The sequence below is a fragment of the Euprymna scolopes genome, chromosome 46 (genome assembly GCF_053919585.1).
Source record: "Euprymna scolopes isolate OS-2025 chromosome 46, ASM5391958v1, whole genome shotgun sequence".
NCBI lineage: Eukaryota > Metazoa > Mollusca > Cephalopoda > Sepiida > Sepiolidae > Euprymna > Euprymna scolopes.
Window position 1 is genome coordinate 87890082 of NC_136527.1, and position 19954 is coordinate 87910035.

At 34.3% G+C, this 19954-nt stretch overlaps 1 protein-coding gene across 1 annotated transcript; it reads right to left on the reverse strand.

Annotated features, from left to right (window-relative positions):
- Positions 1 to 10820: 10820 nt before the first annotated feature.
- On the reverse strand, positions 10821 to 12152 carry LOC145270176 (general transcription factor II-I repeat domain-containing protein 2-like). The gene has a single exon (XM_080125802.1). The coding sequence runs from the start codon at positions 12150 to 12152 to the stop codon at positions 10821 to 10823; it is 1332 nt and encodes a 443-aa protein (XP_079981928.1).
- Between the last annotated feature and the right edge of the window lie 7802 nt (positions 12153 to 19954).

A 19954-nucleotide genomic window follows, 5' to 3' on the forward strand; every position in this document is an offset into this window, starting at 1 on the left:
ATGAAGACTGAAGGATCGGACAAAAATTATGTACCTGTAAAAAAAGTTTTTAAATTTTTTTTCATAATATTATTTTGTATTCCTGCATGTCACCAATTGAAAACGAATAAAGAAAAGTTATAAGCTTTTATGCTTTTCGTATTCTTTTTTATACATTTCCATTCATATATATATATATATATATATATATATATATATATATATATATAAGTTTAGTGGTTAAAGTTAAATTCTGAAAATCAAAATATAGACACATATATTCGAGTTAAGAATTTATTGTTTGACAAAAGGAATATATAGAAGGGGTCATGTTAATTTCCTTAATCCATGGATTTTCAATAATGGCTCATATCATCAGAGGAAATGAAATGCGATTAGCAAATTGTTCAGCTGTGAATAGACACGTATTTTGCTTTTCAGCACAAATAGTGAAAAAAAAAAACACCGGAAGACATTGTACTCCTTCCGATAATGAACTGCCCAGGTTGTATGAAATTCCCTTTTCCTATAATTATTTTCATATAACTATCATTCATCAACCAAAAAAATTTTTCAATATTAAATATATGTGTCTATATTTTGATTTTCAGAATTTAACTTTAACCACTAAACTTAGATATTGCTCTATTCTTAAATACTGAGCTTCTCCTTTTTCGCTAGGATCGCCCTGAAAGTATTACCTCAAGTAATATCTATCAGGATTTTTCATCTGATTTTTAATCTGTCTTATATATATATATATATATATATATATATATATATATATATATATATTAAGGGGATTAGAACAAGATTCTAAAGAGCAGAGTATATTTTAATGTATTAGTAAATTCATCAATACAATTAAAATAAAATAAAAGAAAACAGTGCTCGTTGTAATGTAGATATATAATAAGCTCCTGAAGATGTCCTCTGAAATAAGGACGAAACGTTGATTTTTTAATAATTTCATTCGGTTTTTCTATTTTTCTTAAAACATATATATATGTATTTAGGGGATTAGAACAAGAGTCTAAAGAGCAGAGTATATTTTAATGTATTAGTAAATTAATTAATACAATTAAAATAAAATAAAACAGTGCTCGTTGCAATGTAGATATATAATAAGCTCGATAGGCATATATATTCTAGAGCTATTTTAATATTGAGTAAGATGGTTGATAATTTATAATTAAAATTAAAAATTTGTTTCATAAGGAAGAACAAACAAAATCAATAAATTGTACGATCGTTTCGGAAACGATGTTTTTATTGTGATAGACATTGAGTCTTGGACAATAATTTGATGATATAGTTTTTTGAAACAAAGTCTCTTCATCAGCAAAAATATTGGGTGAGTGATTTTACTCAAATAGTTTCTTCCCTAGAACTTTGGAATTCATTCCCAGGTTCCTGCTTCTCTGACTGTACTGACATGCAGAAGTTCAAGTGTAATGTGAACAGACATCTTGCTACTCAACTACCTACATAGTATCCCTGGAAATTTTGTCCTACATAGTAGTCCCTTACATGCAAATGCCTTCTTTGGTGTGAAACAGCAGTAAAAAGTGACACGAAAAGAACATTAACATCCGAAATTTTTATTTCACTCGGATGGATCAGAGGGTATTTCAAATCGTATTGTTATACTGATTGAACATATGCATTCATAACCTGATTGTTTCATCTATCTGTTGCAGATATTGATGGTGTGAGACTCTAAGAAAGCAACGCCTGTCATAGACATGCATCAGAAGCATCTTTCACGAAAAACACGCCGATCTTTCACGAAAAACACCCGTCTAGCTGAATCCACTGTGAAAAATTTCCCCAACTCTATATCTGTGCCTAAATCAAAACGCGGATTCCATGAACAAAGCTTCTTTCTTAGAACTGCACGCCTGTGGAACTCTGTTTCGTCTGCCTGCTTCCCTCCGGACTATAACTTGGATGTCTTCAAGTCCAATGTTAACAAATTCCTAATGAACCGCCCCCTTAAGTAAACACTTCAGCAAATCTCCTCACTAACTTAATGTACTTGCAATAACCTTTATCCCTGAGTGGCTTCCGGGCCTTGATAAGTGGTGATCACTGTGTAAAAAAAAAAAAAAAAAGCAGAGATTTACATTCACTTGTTGATGCAGTTAATATTAGCACAGTTGGAAGATGGTTCCGTTGATTTCAGAGTGGCGACAGAAATATGAGTTACTAATCCTGCTCTGGACATTTATGACTGAAGCATTAAAAGAGACTGACAAAAATGCATTGTGAATGGTGGTGACTATGGAGAAAAAATAATTCTGGAGCAAAAAAATGTTGTTCGTTTTTAATGATACACTCCTGTCTTCGTAGCTCTTCAAGGGTTTAGTTTTTGAGTTAAAAAATAGGAGGCCTTTTCGAATGCCAATTGTTAATCTTATCTAAAGTCATAATTTTTAGCATCTAACTTAAGTTCACTGTATAAAAGATTAAAATGTAAGTTCACATTGAGATGAGATTATAAAACGATAGTAGAGCCAGTTTCCATTATTATTAAAACAATTTTAATTGAAGAAAATAAAATCCATTATTTGTAATAAACATGTTGTTTTCAAATGGTGAAAGAAACTCTAAAGAAATAAAACGAAATAATTTCTCTTGTTTTTTTTTTTCAGATAATCTGGTTACGATGCATCAACATTTAATTTAGATGGATGGACACTTTCTGCTTTGAATTAAAAGCAGATGAAAATTGTATAAAAATCGAAGAATTTGTGAATGTAATTTTATACATAGTTCATTATTTTAATGTGTGTATATATATATATATATTAGTGTTCGGTTGATTAATCAGAATCGGGAATACAAAAAATCAGAAATTTTGGGGTATCGGAATCGGATAAAATTTATGTCTATTTTCCGATGCCAACAACGATTCTTTAAATTGTCTTTTTTATTTGGTTTTCTTTAAATGAAAATATTCTATCACGGATAGTAAAACTAAAATGATGAATATCTATTGATTTTAACTCATTAGTAAAACTAAAATCGATAAATCATCCCTCACAAGTGTGTCTACACGTTTAAGAAACTATCTGCACATTTAACATGTTTTTTTTTTTATGGTAATTGTGAAAAATAACAACTTTATAGTTAAATATGTAAAGATTTAGAAAGAATTGGAATCGGGAATTGTATCAGAATCGATAAAAATACTGATATCGTCCCATCCTCTCTCTCTCTCTCTCTCTCTCTCTCTCTCTCTCTATATATATATATATATATATATATATATATATATATATATATATATATATATATATATATATTGCTGTAGAAATATATTTTCTTATAATATATATCAATCCTTATTTAAGAAGCGCAATATAATTACATTCCAAAATTTAATTCAGTTGACATTTACAATTCTTGACAGTATCTGTTTCGTAGTGCAAAATCAATCACTTAATTATTATATCAATCAGTGAATCTATTTTGCCCTTAACTTATCAGAAGAAATTGCAACAATCAATCCGTCAAAAGGAAATGAAGTGTGATTTGACATGATTAAAATCTGAAAATTGGAAGAGAAGCTGCAAATGCCTTTTTATTTTTCCATTATGCCATTTTGAATTTTTTCAATTGAATTAAAGGAATAAATTACAAGATGGTCAACACGAATTCTGGAATATAACTTTTTGTCATATATATATATATATATATATATATATATATATATATATATATATATATATATATAATGTTGTTTTGACAAAAGAAAAACTGAATGAATTTATGAAATGATCAACGTTTTGTCCCTATTGCAGAGGACATCTTCAGGATATTTAAAGGAAAAATGCAAAAAATTACAAAATTATCTTCAACACCAATTACATATTCTGAAATCTTTTCATTCTTGCCATAACATTAACTGCTTTTGAAAATAATTATTCCATCAACAAAGGCACATTTATTTAAAAACTACATTCAATATGAGTTTAGAATAGAAAAACTATTCATTCTTTTTAAAAATCCTTTCAATACAATTCCACTTCTTATTTGCATCGAAAAGTAACTTGTTTGCAAATTATGTTATCCCAACATACACTTATAAGAACGGCAGAAAGGTTTGACTGTAGCGGCAATTCCTGCAAACATATATAAAGAGAGCAGATTCTTTTGAAAATTACAATGCCAATTCAGAATAGGTTAACTATTCATTCTTTTTAAAACTACAAAAGCAATTTAGAATAGGTTTACTATTGATTCTTTTTAAAACTACAATACCAATTCAGAATAGGTTAACTATTCATTCTTTTTAAAACTACAAAAGCAATTTAGAATAGATTAACTATTCATTCTTTTTAAAACTACAATACCAATTCAGAATAGGTTAACTGTTCATTCTTTTTAAAACTACAAAAGCAATTTAGAATAGGTTAACTATTCATTCTTTTTAAAACTACAATACCAATTCAGAATAGGTTAACTGTTCATTCTTTTTAAAACTACAAAAGCAATTCAGAATAGGTTAACTGTTCATTCTTTTTAAAACTACAATATCAATTCAAAATAGGTTAACTATTAGTTCTTTTTAAAACTACAATACCAATTCAGAATAGGTTAACTATTCATTCTTTTTACAACTACAATACCAATTCAGAATAGGTTAACTGTTCATTCTTTTTAAAACTACAATATCAATTCAAAATAGGTTAACTATTAGTTCTTTTTAAAACTACAATACCAATTCAGAATAGGTTAACTATTCATTCTTTTTAAAACTACAATACCAATTCAAAATAGGTTAACTGTTCATTCTTTTTAAAACTACAAAAGCAATTTAGAATAGGTTTACTATTCATTCTTTTGTAAACTACCTCTAATACAAATTTAAGACTAGGGTAACTATTCTTTTTCAAAGATGTCAAAATTGGAGCCACATTTGCGAACAGACAACAGAGAGAAACCATTTGATTGTGAAGTATGTGGCGCTTGTTTTACACTAAAATTCAGCCTGAAGCAACACATGAGAACACACACTGGTGAAAAACCATATTCCTGTCATTTGTGTGGTTCTTCCTTTTCCCAAAAGTCGATCTTAGACCGACACATGCTTACACACACCAGGATCAAGTCGTATGTTTGTGAGATATGTGCGTCTCCCTTTTCAATGAAGCAAAATCTTGTCATGCATGTCAGAACACACACCGGAGAGAAACCATTTTGTTGTGAGACATGTGGTTCTTCATTTTCCAAAAAATGTAGCTTAGAAAGACATAAGAAAACGCATAGTGGAGAGAAACCATATGCTTGCGAAGTATGTCATGCTAATTTCGCAACAGAAAATACTTTAAAATTACATATCCGTTTACACACTGGAGAGATGCCGTTTGCTTGTGACATATGCGGTAGACGATTCACACGGAAAAGTGCGCTAAATCTGCATGAAGAAATACACACTGGACAGAATCAGTATTCTTGTGATATTTGTGGATGTGCTTTCGCACGAAGTCAAAATCTTGCAAGGCATAAGAAAATTCATTCTGGCAATGAAAAACCGTTTTTCTGTGAAATATGTGGCCATTCTTTCTCAACAAAAGTTCAACTGGTCGTCCATATTCGAACACACACTGGAGAGAAACCATATTCTTGTGAAGTATGTGGTGCTTCTTTTTCTGTCAAAAGTTCCTTGGTGAATCACGGCCGCGTTCATTCTGGTGAGAAACCGTTTTGCTGTGGAATTTGTGGCAAATCGTTTTCACAGAAAAGTAGTATAAATTTACACATTCAAATCCACAGCGGAGAAAAACCGTTTGGTTGTGAAACGTGCGGATTTTTATTTGCATCGAAAAGTAACTTGAAAAGGCATCAAAAGATACATATACGAGAACAGGAGAATGTTTGAAAGTCCTGCAGAAAAATTATAAAGATTATAGAGATTTTTTTAATATGGCAGCAAATCCTGTGAAAATATACCAAAAAGATCAGATTATAGAGATTTTATAAGAAGCATTCATTGAATTGGAACTCATGATTGATTTAAAAATGCATACATACTTACAAGAATAGAAGAAAGACCATGATAGAGGTCAGTGTACCCAATGATGCAGGGTTTAACAGAGCTGAGAGGGAAAAGATAACAAAGTATCAAGGACTTATGTATGATATGAAACGAAATTGGAAATTAAAAGACGTTTCAATTATACCAGTCATTATAGGAGCAACTGGGCTTATGAAAAAGAACTTTAAAACGTACATAGAAAGCATACCCGGTGAACCAAGTGCAAGTGAGATACAAACGATTGCACTGAAAGGCACGGCTAGAATCCTGAAAAGATCTCTTGGTTGGACTCACTAAAATAGGGGTAGATGTCAGACATTTGGATGGATGTCCCACCCCCTTAAAGGAAAAGATGAAGGAAAAAAAATAATAACCTGTCAAAGATAACCAGTAAATATTCGTTTAGTGAGGCTGAGCTGGACCATATGAAATCAGAACCAAGAAAAGTCCACTGAAAAAAAAACTATAAAAATTACCAAAAGTCAGAACAAATCATTTGTGGATCAAACTGAACAGTCTGTATGTTTGTATATCTTGCAAAAACTTTTGTAGAGACAACGGATCACATTCAATTTTAACTTCACATTCAAACCCAACCTCAAGATCGCCATGGACATGAAATATGTGCCTACATTAAGGATATCTTCCCTCGTGGCAAAGACATTTCCAAAGACTCCAAACATCCCCACATGGGAGTAAATGTCAGATATCTGGTTGCAATAAAAACGGTGTAAGAATTTCTCTTACTCGTTTTTGCCTTTGGCAGAATGAAAGAGACACTCAGAAAAGCAACAAAGGCTCACCTTAAATTCCAAGAATATTTTATTTACAAGAAAGGTAAAATGAGTCCATATTTGCAAAAGAGTGCACCTCTTTAGCTTCGGCCAAATGGCGGGTAGTTTATGCCTCGAAAGGTGTACATAGTTTTCTTCTGTGGAAGATGCTGGTTGAATTTGGCTGCTCGTAGAAGTGGTTGAGGGTTCTTCAAAATCCTTCCAGACTGGTTACATTGCGATCGATGTTCCATAATAAAGGATGCCCTCCTGCAGGCAATGATGATGAATGTAATTAGTCCATAAAACATTTTTGCCTCAGGCTTGTATCCGCATTTAAGTGAGCGGAGATAACAAATAGAATAGAACCCTGCCTTATAGTTCATTTGGCACCGAGCGAGACACCACGCGTCTGCTTTGCTTGACACGGAATGGAATAGAAGAAAAAGTTTAAGAAAAAAAAAAAAAAAGAAGAAAGTTTGAATGTAGCAGAAAGTCTGCGAACATAAAAACAGATTGGAGAGTTTTTCTGAGGAAGATTGAATTGAAACTTGACTCAAAAAAGCATAGAAACATACACTTGCGATAATAGAAAGTATGAATGTCCTGCAAACATATAGCAAAAAGATCAGATTATAGAGTTTTTATAAAAAACATTTATTGAATTGAAACTTGACTCTGAAAAGCATAGAAACATACACTAATGAGAACATGAGAAATTTTCAAAAACCTGCAAACAAGAGGAACAGATGATAGAGGTTTCATAAGAAACTTATAATTTATAAAAAAGTGTTACATGAAAGGGCTGTAAGTAAGAAGATATATTATATAAGTGAAAATGATATTAGGATAAGCCTAGAATCGAACCCTGTAGGCAAGTGTTAAAAATAATAATGGAAAATGGAATGCTAGAAATTAAGTCTATTGTTAATTCTATTAGAAATAATTAAATATTGTTTCTGTAAGAAAAAGGGTTGATTATCTATTCTTGTAGAAATCTGAATATTAAATATGTCAGTTAAATGAATGCACAATGCGAGTTAAAATATATTGTTTAAAAATAGTTTAGAATTGACGATTCTTTTGTTTGCCAAAAGTGTGTTTGGACAGACATATGTAAAGCCACGTGAAAATTAGTCACGTTTGAAAACCACACTTCTGACATCATAAACAAAGGAGATTTCTCAATACGGGAATCTAAGTGTTCGAAGTTAGAAGTCAGTTGAAGGTGAGTTGGTCAGTCAAGAGTTGATGAGAGAGAGTCAGTTGGAGAGGCGAAGGGTAGAAGAGTAAACCGTGTAGATCAAAGTTTGAATTCCTGTTATCACCAATTGGTCGAGTGAAGAATAAAGAAACCAACTATGTTTGTAACTGTTTGTCTTGTGTTGTCATTCCTCACAACCAAAAAGGTAAATGTGTTCATTATCATCTTATAACGAACTCTTGTGTAACCTCTTCCAAGTATTATGTGTGCCGCCATCATAAATGAAGTATCTCCTCCTCTTTATATGTGTATAAGAACTCTTGCATCATATCTCCCAGTCTGGTGAAAAGCCATTTTCTTGTGGATTATGTGAATATTCATGTTCTGTAAAATCATCATTGGTTAATCATATGAGAACACACACTGAGGAACAAGCCTACCACTGACATAGCCCAGAAAAGTCAGAAAAAATACACTAGCCAGTTCCATAGTGTTAAAACAGAAGAATGGACCAACCATAAACGGGCAAAATACCTACCGACTGAAATATCCCAAGAATATATTGATAGGGATGATTCCCTGCACTGGGTCAAAAGAGGATCCCTCCATTACGATCAAGAGAGGTTGATATTGGCTGCACAAGACCAGGGCCTTATGACAAACGCCTTCAAAAAGATGTGTGGTCTAAGCAACAATAATAAATGCAGGTTCTGTAGCACTGAGGTTGAGAGTGTGGGCCACCTGATTTCTGGTTGCAAATCCTACTTGGAGATGGTTATTATACAGATCGCCATCATGGAGTTTGCAAATACCTTCACTGGAAGATATGTAAGAAACTCAACATTCAGTGTAGTAAAAACTCCTGGGAACATATACCCGAACGAACAGTTGGGAATGACAACTACACTATTCACTATGACTACATAATCCCTACTGCTACATATCTTGAAAACGCAGCTGTTAAACCAGATATAGTGATTTGGGACAGAGCAAACAAAAAAGCGACCGTAATAGAGGTCAGTGTACCCAATGATACAGGGCTTAACAGAGCTGAGAGTGAAAAGATAACAAAGTATCAAGGACTTATGTATGATATGAAACGAAATTGGAAATTAAAAGACGTTTCAATTATACCAGTCATTATAGGAGCAACTGGGCTTATAAAAAAGAACTTTAAAAAGTACATAGCAAGCATACCCGGTGAACCAAGTGCAAGTGAAATACAAACGATTGCACTGAAAGGGACGGCTAGAATCCTGAAAAGATCTCTTGGTTGGACTCACTAAAATAGGGATAAATGTCAGACATCTGGTTGGATGTCCCACCCCCTAGAAGAAAAAGTTTAAGAAAAATGAAAAAGAAAAAGAGGAACTTAGGAGAGAACTTGAATCCCTACTAGACACTGTCCTCGGGTGTCTAAGGTCTCTCTGTACAGGGGTTTGTCAGAACAATCTGGCATGAGGATACTTTTTCCATAGAAGTAAATCCTGACCAAATATTCAAAATTCGTATTCACAGCCCAAATAAGATCTCCTCACTACGACTACTCCACAGCTTTTTCGAGGAATGGTGCACCTTCTCCAAGTGATATTACCTCAAGTAATAGCACGAAGCTGGATACTCCACCAGACTAGATAAATCCTTGTCCTGGAATCCAGTAAGACCAAGAGACCAAAATAAAAGATATACTATAACGAATAAAAATGGTTAATTGGGGAGAGGAAACTTATGTTCTCAACTTCTTTACTAACTCAGTGTTTGAGAGATAAAGAACTTTAATGGAACATTCGAATATCTATGTATCTCATATAGAGTTCAAGTGTTAGACCCAGGTAGGGGGCCCTTGATCTCTGAGAACTTCGACTCCAGGTTGTGGGTCACTTGATTTTTGAGAACTTTGGCTGCAGTAAAATAAAAATAAAAAAGGAAAAGCCACATTCTTGTGAAGTATGTGGATATTCTTTTTCTGTAAGATCACATTTAGTGAGGCATATGAACTACTTGAATGATAGGAGGGGAGAACTTGAATGTCGACTACTGATATAAGAACTTTTATAAACGTCTCCCTGATTATCATCGTCATCTGTTCTGAGTCTCCAATATGTATCCCTATGATCTACATCAATGATGTCCCAAAACGCATACTTAAACCATTCGTTGACATCTATGCTGATGACACGACCATCTATGGCAGGGGTCACCAAACTTTTTTCACAGTGGGCTGGATAACTGAAAGAATGATTAGCGCGGGCCGCATAATCATTCTGTTCAATACTTGCAAGCCAGAACGAAAGCTCTGGGAAAAAAGATGAAAAACTAAGTTTAGCATTCCATGTTAATCAAAAAACAAAGACAACCAACATTTTATTTACTAAAAAGTTTTCAAAGAAGGCGACGTAAGCAAAAAGATAGTTACATCAACCCTAGTGTGCACATATCGGAATCTCACAACCCAAACAGCAAAAAAGTTTAGTGAGATTCGTGAAACTGACGTTTGGCTTTCAAGATATCATCAATGTTTGGGTTGGAATTCATGCATCCAATCAAGAGAATTGCTTTCAAATGATCATCAGTCAATCTCGTTCGATGTGTTGACTTCACATACTTCATTTTTGAAAATGTTTGCTCACAGACATAAGTTGTTCCAAACACTGATGCCATACCAGCGGCAAATGTCTTCAATTTCGGAAACTCAGGATCAGGTAAGCAGCGGTAAAATTCAACAAGTTTTCCTTCTCTGTGCTTCTCTTTCAACAAGTCATTTGCTTGCAAATCAATGAGCTCCAACTGTAGTTCAACTGGCACATCATCAAGGTTACAATCAAACGGAATATTCATCAATTGAAGCGCAAAACTCTCTGAAACAGTGAAAATGAGAGAAGTTTTCTCCTTCCAGTTGTGCTTCAAACAATGACAGCTTTCTCCGAAATCCTTTGATGATTCTGTAGAGATCACAGACGAGGTTATCCTTTCCCTGAAGTTTCAAGTTCAGTTCATTCATGTGGGATGTGATGTCGACCAAAAAAGACAACTTTGACAGCCAGATAGGATCTGACAGCTGTGGATCGGCTCTATCTTTTTCAGTGAGAAAAACATCTGTTTCGTTTCGGAGCTTGTAAAAACGAAACAGGACTTTACCACAGCTAAGCCATCTCACTGCTGTGTAATAAGGCAAGTCACAGAAATCAGAATCAATTTCTTCAAGAAAAGCCTGGAACTGACAGTGATTGAGTGCATTTCCCCGAATGAAGTTCACAGCAGAAACGACTGGTTTCAGTACACAAGAAATATCTAAGTCTTTCCCACAGAGTGCTTGCTGATGTATGATGCAGTGTATGAACAGAGCGCCTGGAATTTGAAGATCTTCCAACTGAGTCCTGATCCGCCCCACCAGACCCTTCCTCCCTCCAGCCATGTTTTTACCTCCAAGCTGATTCCACTGAAGGTTATAGTCTTGCAAAGTTTTCTGCACTTCCATGAAAATGTCTTTTCCAGTTGTTGTTCCATGTATGCTGCAAACGGATGCCAACTCTTCTGTTATCTGAAAGTCCGAATTGACACCACGAATGAACACGAGAAGTTGTGATGTACTCGAGAGATCAGTGGACTCATCCAGCGCCAGAGAATACCACAAGAAGTTCCTAGCTTTCTCACGTATCTGTAGCTCTATGTTCTCTTCAAGTTCTTCTGTTCTCCGCACAACTGAACTTGTCGAAAGGCTGATACTTCCAAACAAATCGACTTTCTCAGGACACAAGTCATTTGCTGCTTCCATCATACACGCTTTGATGAAGTTGCCATCAGTAAACGGTTTTCCTCGGTCTGCCATCTTATGCACTATTTTGTAACTTGTACGAGTGACAGATTCATTTTCAGCAAACTTTCTCGTGAAGAGGTTTCTTTGAGTTTCTAAACCACGTTTCATGGACTCATATTTCTCAGAGCGTAACTTTCCAGAAAACTTTGAATATGTTGATAGATGTTTTGTTTCATAGTGACGCCGAATATTGTACTCTTTCAAAACGGCAACACTTTCGCTACATATCACGCAACTAGCTTTCTGGTCCTTTGTTTCAACAAAGAAGTACTTTACTCCCCATTCTTCATTGAAAACGCGACACTCGGCGTTCACTTTTCTTTTCTTAGAAACCATAATGAAGGGTGAAGAAAACAGGATCTGAAAATGAAAAAGAAATTGAATTAATTTTGGCACTTGAGTAGTTTGGCTCTTTGTCTACTAAGTGTCAGAGTACAGAGCGATCAAACACAGTACAAGGCCTGCCAACCAGTTTTACACCCCTTACGGCAGGGGGGTAAGGATTTTAAAAATGAGTCAATTTTGACTGCTTTTATATTGTCTTCAAACAAGTTGAAACATCTTAATTTTGTATAAATATAGACATATAGGTGAAAGTAATCCAATAAATCACCAAATGACAGTCAAATTATCAATTCAATCCCTCATTTTTTTTTAAAAATGAATATACAGGGTGAACAGAAAGTCCTTGGACCATTTTTAGTTTTAAAATTAAATATTGTTAAAATCACTTTTTCTCTTTTCGAATAAAGTAAGTATTTAGTCTAACTATTGATCTAATTATTTTCAACAAAAATATTAAAATAATTTTGTTTAAATTTTCAGAAAAATGAGCAAACGAGAGGCCATAATTCAGCTTCATTGCGCGGGAAGGACAAACTCAGAGATTATTAAGCTCTTGAAAGTGGCTAAATCCACCGTGTACCATGTTGTGAACAGATTTAAGGAACTTGGTACATCTGAAGACCGTCCCAGGAGTGGAAGACCTTGCACTACTCGAACAAAGAAGGTGATTAAAGCTGTCCGAGAAAGGGTAAGGAGGAACCCGAAGAGATCTGCAAGACAAATGGCTAAAGACATAAATGTGAGCGTAACCTCGATGAGAACTATCGTAAAAAACGATCTCCAGTTGTCCCCCTACAAGATGAGAGAGAGACAGTACCTCACACCTGCCCAAAAGCACAAGAGACTTGAAAGAGCAAAGCTTCTTGGAGAACTGAAGGCTGACACGGCAGCGCGAGAGATCGTTTTTTCTGATGAAAAACTCTTCACAATTGAAGCGACTGTTAACAATCAGAACGACAGAGTTTACGCAAAATCTTCAGCAGACATTGATGACTCCGTGAGAATAGTTTTCCGCCGACAAAAGCCGTCTTCCCTCATAGTGTGGGCTGCAGTCTCCAAATCTTGGAAGTCGCCTCTGATTTTCGTAGAGCAGGGGGTTAAGATCAACACAGATCGCTACATTAACGATATTTTGGTTCCAGCATTTGAAGAGATGAAGAAACACTTCAAAGATCAGCCTTTCACCTTCCAACAAGATGGAACACCATCCCACACCTTCAGAAAAATGCAGGACTGGTGCCAACGTCATTTTCCAAGATTTTGGAGTAAAGAGATGTGGCCTCCTGCATCGCCTGATTTGAATCCCATGGATTTTTCGGTGTGGTCTTTGTTGGAGGCAAAGGTCTGTTCTGTTGCTCATACAAGTGTTGATGCTTTGAAGACATCTCTTCTGAGTGAATGGGCTAAAATACCTCAGGAAACGCTGCGTGCCTCGGTTGGTAACTTCAGACAGAGAATTGAACGTCTAATCGAAAGGAAGGGACATCACATTGAAAATAAATAATTTGAATTTATTCTTGGTTTCCTAACTTATAATTTTCATTCATGTTTAATTTATATTTTTGTAATTTTCTATTAATAAACCACTTTTGAATTGGTCCAAGGACTTTCTGTTCACCCTGTAAGTATTATGAATATAATTTTTTGATCCTTAAAAGGACTTTTGAATAACAGTAAATAGATAAAAATTAAGTAATTCTAATAATAAATTAAAACAAATCTTTGCCAGGGTTGATAAAACATTTTAATATGCTGAAAACAAAATCAGAGTCAGGAGCAAAACGTTTCCCTTTTCAAAAATTTTCTGAACTTATATAATCACATTAAAATTTGCTAATTGATTAAAAGAAATATTAATATATCTGCCAAAAATAATTGAATACCAGTCCCATGGAATAGAATGCAGAACATGACATATTGAAATTGACCTGTGCACCTTGAAGAGATCTATAACAAGATTATTTTATCTGAAAAATCATAGAATTTATTTTTTTAAGCATCTTATCAATGAAATTAATAAATAATCATGCCTGAATATTTTTTTTAAATAAAAAAAATATGGGGAAATAATAATTTTTACTGTGATCATTAAATTTTAAAACTTCAAGAAAATTTTTGTATTATTATCTTAGATTCAAAAAAGGATGCACAATCATAGTATAGCCTATTTTGCTTTAGTCGATTTTCAGTAACAGAGAAGGTACAAATTTACTTTAAGTAAATTTATATTTTGTGTCTTTAATAAACATCAAAAATATGCTTAAAAAAAAAACACCATTAAATTCCTTAATATTAATAGCTCCAAATAAATTATTTATAAGTTTTGGCGAAAAGTACCCTAACCATAATTTTTTTGAGACAACGAAAAATAGCTATATAGAATTAACTCAATTACAATCCGACAAAGATTTAATTTTTATTTTATTATTAGAATTACAATTAGCGATGGCGCAAGATCCTTTCATCAGGCGAGACCCAACAGAAAAACTCTGAGCGAGAATTAAAAAAAATATATTTGTACTATAATTAATTCTATAATATTATATCTATTTATCCAAAACTTTTTAATTTGATTATCATTTGGTGATTTACTTGGTTATTTTCACCTAGAAACTTTAATCATACAAAATTAAGATGTTTCACCTTGTTTGAAGAGAATATAAAAACAGTCAAAATTGACTCATTTTTAAAATCCTTACCTCCCTGCCGTGAGGGGGGTAAAACTGGTCGGCAGGCCTTGTACTGTGTTTGATCGCTCTGTACTCTGACACTTAGTAGACAAAGAGCCAAACTACTCAAGCGAGAAAATTAATAAATATCCATCGTTTTACATTTACCATTCCGAGATGGTAGTGGTTCAGTGGAAAGAGGTCGAAAGTTGTTGTGAATAGTATTTCTAAATTTTTTCCACTTAGTTCTTTCATAAGTAAAATAAAAAGTTTTTCAGTTTGATGTTGGCATGTCTTTTCTAAGAAATTTAGTTAAGAATGATATTTCTTTTATTTTAAAAAAATTTTCAAATATCCTATTTTTTGATTGAACTTTGCACACCTTTGAGATAAATGAATAAGTCGATGAAAAATTGCAAGAATCTTTTATTTAAACATCATTGGCAAATCTATTTTTTTTAAGATAAACAACCTTCTCAAAAAGGTCTTAAAGCGATGGAAACCATGGTGACGTCAGAGCGTAGGCGGAGCTACCACGAGCCGAGGAAGCGACATCAGTTCAATGTCGACGGGCCTGGTGAACTGACGTCGCGGGCCGGATTTGGCCCGCGGGCTGTAGTTTGGTGACCCCTGGTCTAGTGTATTTCTGGTGATGTTAGGTTTGGTGATTTTGTCTCATTGTGTTTGTAGCCTAATAAAGACAAGCACCATCGGTTATAGAGTAGACCAGAGGGTTAATTCCCTTAAGGGAGAGAAGGAGTCTTAGTATGAGAAGGGAATGCATGTTTTTATACTCGTGGTAATGATGCTCACTTGAACCAAAGTAAGACTTTAGAATAAACAATATTACCTATAGACCCACCACGAAAGTGAGTACCGCTTTTTTATATTGTTCTGTATTTTAGTGTTGCTGTTTTCATTCACATTTGTTGATGTACTTGGGATTTGTCTTTCTGTGTTATTTATGCTTGTTAAGTATTTTCTATTTTAGGTTAATTCAATTAACAATAAGAACCTAATACTTACAAAATTAGTGACCCAAACTCCAAACACACTTAGTAATAATATGTATATTTTTCATCTATAATATAAATCTCACCTGTTTGTTTAAATGTATGTATGTATATATGTATGTATGTATGTATGTCTTGCAAAAAATGTATGTATGTATGTATGTCTTGCAAAAATTTTCAACAGAGGCAACGGATTATTTATGAGATCGATATCATTTTGAAGCTCGACCCTTCGGATGACAAATATCTAAAAATTGTCCAAAATCATTAATTCCTTCACCCTCAACTGGACACTTTTCTACAGGGAGGGGTCGCTTTTTTTACCGATATTTTTGAAAATTGCACGAGCCTTTTCTAGTCTCACACAAAAACACGCGTTCACATTTCAAGCTATATTACTTGTCATATACATACGCGCACACAAACATACGCGTGCACGTCCACACACGTACATACATTCACATTCGCGTACATACACTCACATTCACGTGTATATACACACACGATAACGTACACACATGTACTCACACACGCGCACATGTAAGCAAACATGGACAACGTCACTTCCCCTTTCAAAGGAAATCCACACATGCGCAAAAGACACACCGGAAACACCTATAAAAGCAAGAGACAAGCTGTTTCCAGCCTTTTCAGACCAGCCTCCTAGCTGGTCGGTCTATGGACCGACAGCGTGCCTTTTCGGCATGCGCGTACCTCACGCCACTTGCTACTATGTGGGACAAAGAGCTAATAGACCGTACGTACACTTTATACGCTTTCTCTCTCCATGAACTGGATTGACTTTCTCACTCTATCTCCCCTTCAGCTTTGGTCCATCAAAACAGACATGTGCGCGACGCTCTACTGAGCTTACCCTCTCTTTCTACAGGCCGGCTTGCCACTTTGCGTTTCTCTATTGCATTCCCCTTTCCTTCCACATGCGTAGTCGTCAACGGCTGAATGAACATGTGTACACCCAAGACTTTCATTTCTCAACAGAAAATAAACATGTTTATTTTATTCCAGCATTTGAGTTCTTTGTTTCCTTCATTCAATTCGTTTCATTATTTTTTCTTGTTTAGGGTATTTATATCTTAGTCTTCTACATGAAATGGTGACCCCTATGACCTTGTCCTCTACAAAGTCATCGCCTCTTTTCGATTGTCTAACCTTAATTTAAACCTATGTCACTTCCAGTTTGGCGAAGGGCGTAACAACTAACGCGCCAACAAAATAAAAAAATAATCGATAAAATAATGAAAAAAATAAATTTAAAAATGGAAAGCACGACCATTGATATGTGCACGATTTTCAAATATAACAATTTTTCTACAACGGTAAAATTTTGGGGTAAGAAGATTTTAAGTCGGAGGTTTTTATAAGAATATGATGTATTACCCCAAATGGTCATATGTCTTTTTTTTAATTTTCTTCCTTTAAAGATTGTAATGTTGGATATGAGGCAGTCAAACCAGCTACCAACATTGCCCTGCTTTTTATTGAAACCAACCGAGAGCTCTTTTTAGTATCCTCGTTGTTCACTTAAGTGCAATTTCTGGATCTCTTTTGCACTTGGTTCACCAGGAATATTAGTTAGGTAGGACTTCACTATCAATTTTAATTTTAACCATGTGTTTATATATATAAAAAGAAAATGAAACTAGACGGTGTTAGTAACATCTTCCCTTTTGTAGGCACAGTCAAAACAGAAGGAGGGGGTAAGTATTTTTTGATGGAGTCTCTCTTTAAAAATCTACCAAAAATCAAGTAATTAACCAATCAATATGAAAATATAAGAGGTTGGAAAGAGTCAGTGCAACTTCATCAGCGACATTGAAAAACTGAAACAATGCAAAATAAACAGAGAAAAAAAACGTTTGTGCTGACTCTTTCCAACCTTTTATGGCTGATTCAGCACAATGAAACCGCTGGTACGAAATGAAATATGTATATATAGTGTCGTAATAAATATCTCACATCCATCATCGAGCATTTTATTGGATTTTTTTCATCGCCTCCTGACGCGCTATATATATATATGAAACTTTGAAATGAGTTAAAAACATATTTAATCTGAAAAGGAAACACTAAATAAGTAGATAGGCCTTAATCCATGGAGTTTCGGAGAAATACTTTCCTTCTCATCAGGAATTAGCAAAATGAGGGATGGGATTTTGTTTGCAAAAGTATTTGATGAAACTGCAAGTAAGTCAAAGATCTTACTTGATAACAAAAAAGTGAAGCAGAAGGAATAGGGTGAATAAAATGTTTCGTCGGGTCCCTGTAATTTCTATGCCCCCACGTGGTGACCGCTGCTACTACATTTTAAGAGCGGGAAGGAAAGAACCAGAAACGCGCTCGTTCATATCAAAGACTTTATTTAAAACTCCCCCTGATATTAACCAAGGGCAAGTAACTCTTTATTATTACACATAAAAAGGTCATTTCACGTGAATGGATGTATATATATATATATATATATATATATATATATATATATATATATATATATTGCATATAGTATATTACATATAAGTCTATATATATATATTCACCCTATTCCCTCGGTCCTGGATATGACCTTAAACTATATCCAATGGTGAGCCCCCACCTTGCGGGCCTTAGGGAGTGTGGAGCCACCCTTTAATTGCCATTGCTCCCAGGTCCACTCTGACCCGGAGTGGTAGTATCTGTTAGGGTCTCAACCATTGTCCACTCATTAACCTTTATCCTCGAGTGGCATCCAGGCCTTGATAATTGATGAATCCTCTGTAAAAAAAGAAAAAGAAAAGGATTAACTCTGGAAAATTGGGTTTGTATTACTGTACACATAGATTCGAAAATTTGTCAAAAAACAAAGATACAACAAATAAATGTTATCAAAGGCAAGATAAGTTACTTTTCTGCCAAACTGGATATATTTTTTGTGTTTTAATTCAATGTAACATATTTATTCAGCTCGAAAAACATAGTGTTTACCGATGTATTCGAAAATTCAAGATGGCGTCTCACACCCTCTTTAACACCGTAAGTTTGGGAAAAGGTGTTATAAATAAAAAAACTATACCAAAATACTATTAAAAACCCGCCGAATATATGTCAACCTATGTCACGGTAACACATATTGAGCGAGTTTTTAACAGTATTTTATCCGGTTTTTTATTTATAACATCTTTTCCCACACTTACCGTGTTAAAGAGAGAATAAGACGCCATCTTGAATGTTCCAATACATCGGTAAACACTGTATGGTTTTCGAGCTGAATAAATGTTACATTGAATAAAAACACAAAAAATATACCCAGTTTGGTAGAAAAGTAACTTATCTTGCCTTTGATAACATTTATTTGTTATATATTTGTTTTTTGACAACTTTTTCGAATCTATGTGTACAGTAATATAAACCCAAAGTATCTTTTCAGTATCGTGAAAACTAGTTGCTGGCCTCAATTGTAAATGTGATATTCGTTTTCAGCATACTCAAAAACCAAGTTTTTTAAAGTTATATTTTGTATTGGTTTATCAGACTACAATTATCAACTTTTTTTGCAAAAATAATCAATTCATCTTTTTGTCCATTTTCGTGAAACAAGAAAGTAATGCTAAAAGTTATATTACGGAAGAAGTTTTATAACGGCGGACTACATCTGAACCAACACCGTTTGCTGCTGACTTACTTTTAAAGAAAAAAAGACGTATTTTTTTTTTTTAATGAGTACCCAATGTAATATAAACACTCCCAACCACTCCATGTTAAGAATGGCTTTCGTAAATAAAACACCCCCAACTGTTCCATGTTAAAACGGCTTCCAGAAAAAACAAAAACAAAAACAAAACAAAAAAACACCACCACGACCACCATGTTAAGAATGGCTTTCGGAAAAAAATACCCTTAACCTCTCCATGTTAAGAACAGCTTTCAGAATAAACACCTCCAACCTCCCCATGTTAAAAATGGCTTTCGGAAATAAACACTCCTCAACCTTCCCACGTTAAGAACAGGTCTCAGAAATAAACACCCCCCCATCTCCCGATGTTAAGATCGGTTTTCGGAATAGACCCCCCCCCCAACCTCTCCATGTTAAAAACGGCTTTCGGAATAAACATCCTCC

Coding starts and splice junctions, on each gene's coding strand:
- LOC145270176 (XM_080125802.1), bottom strand. CDS start 12,152: ATGGTTTCTAAGAAAAGAAAAGTGAACGCCGAGTGTCGCGTTTTCAAT.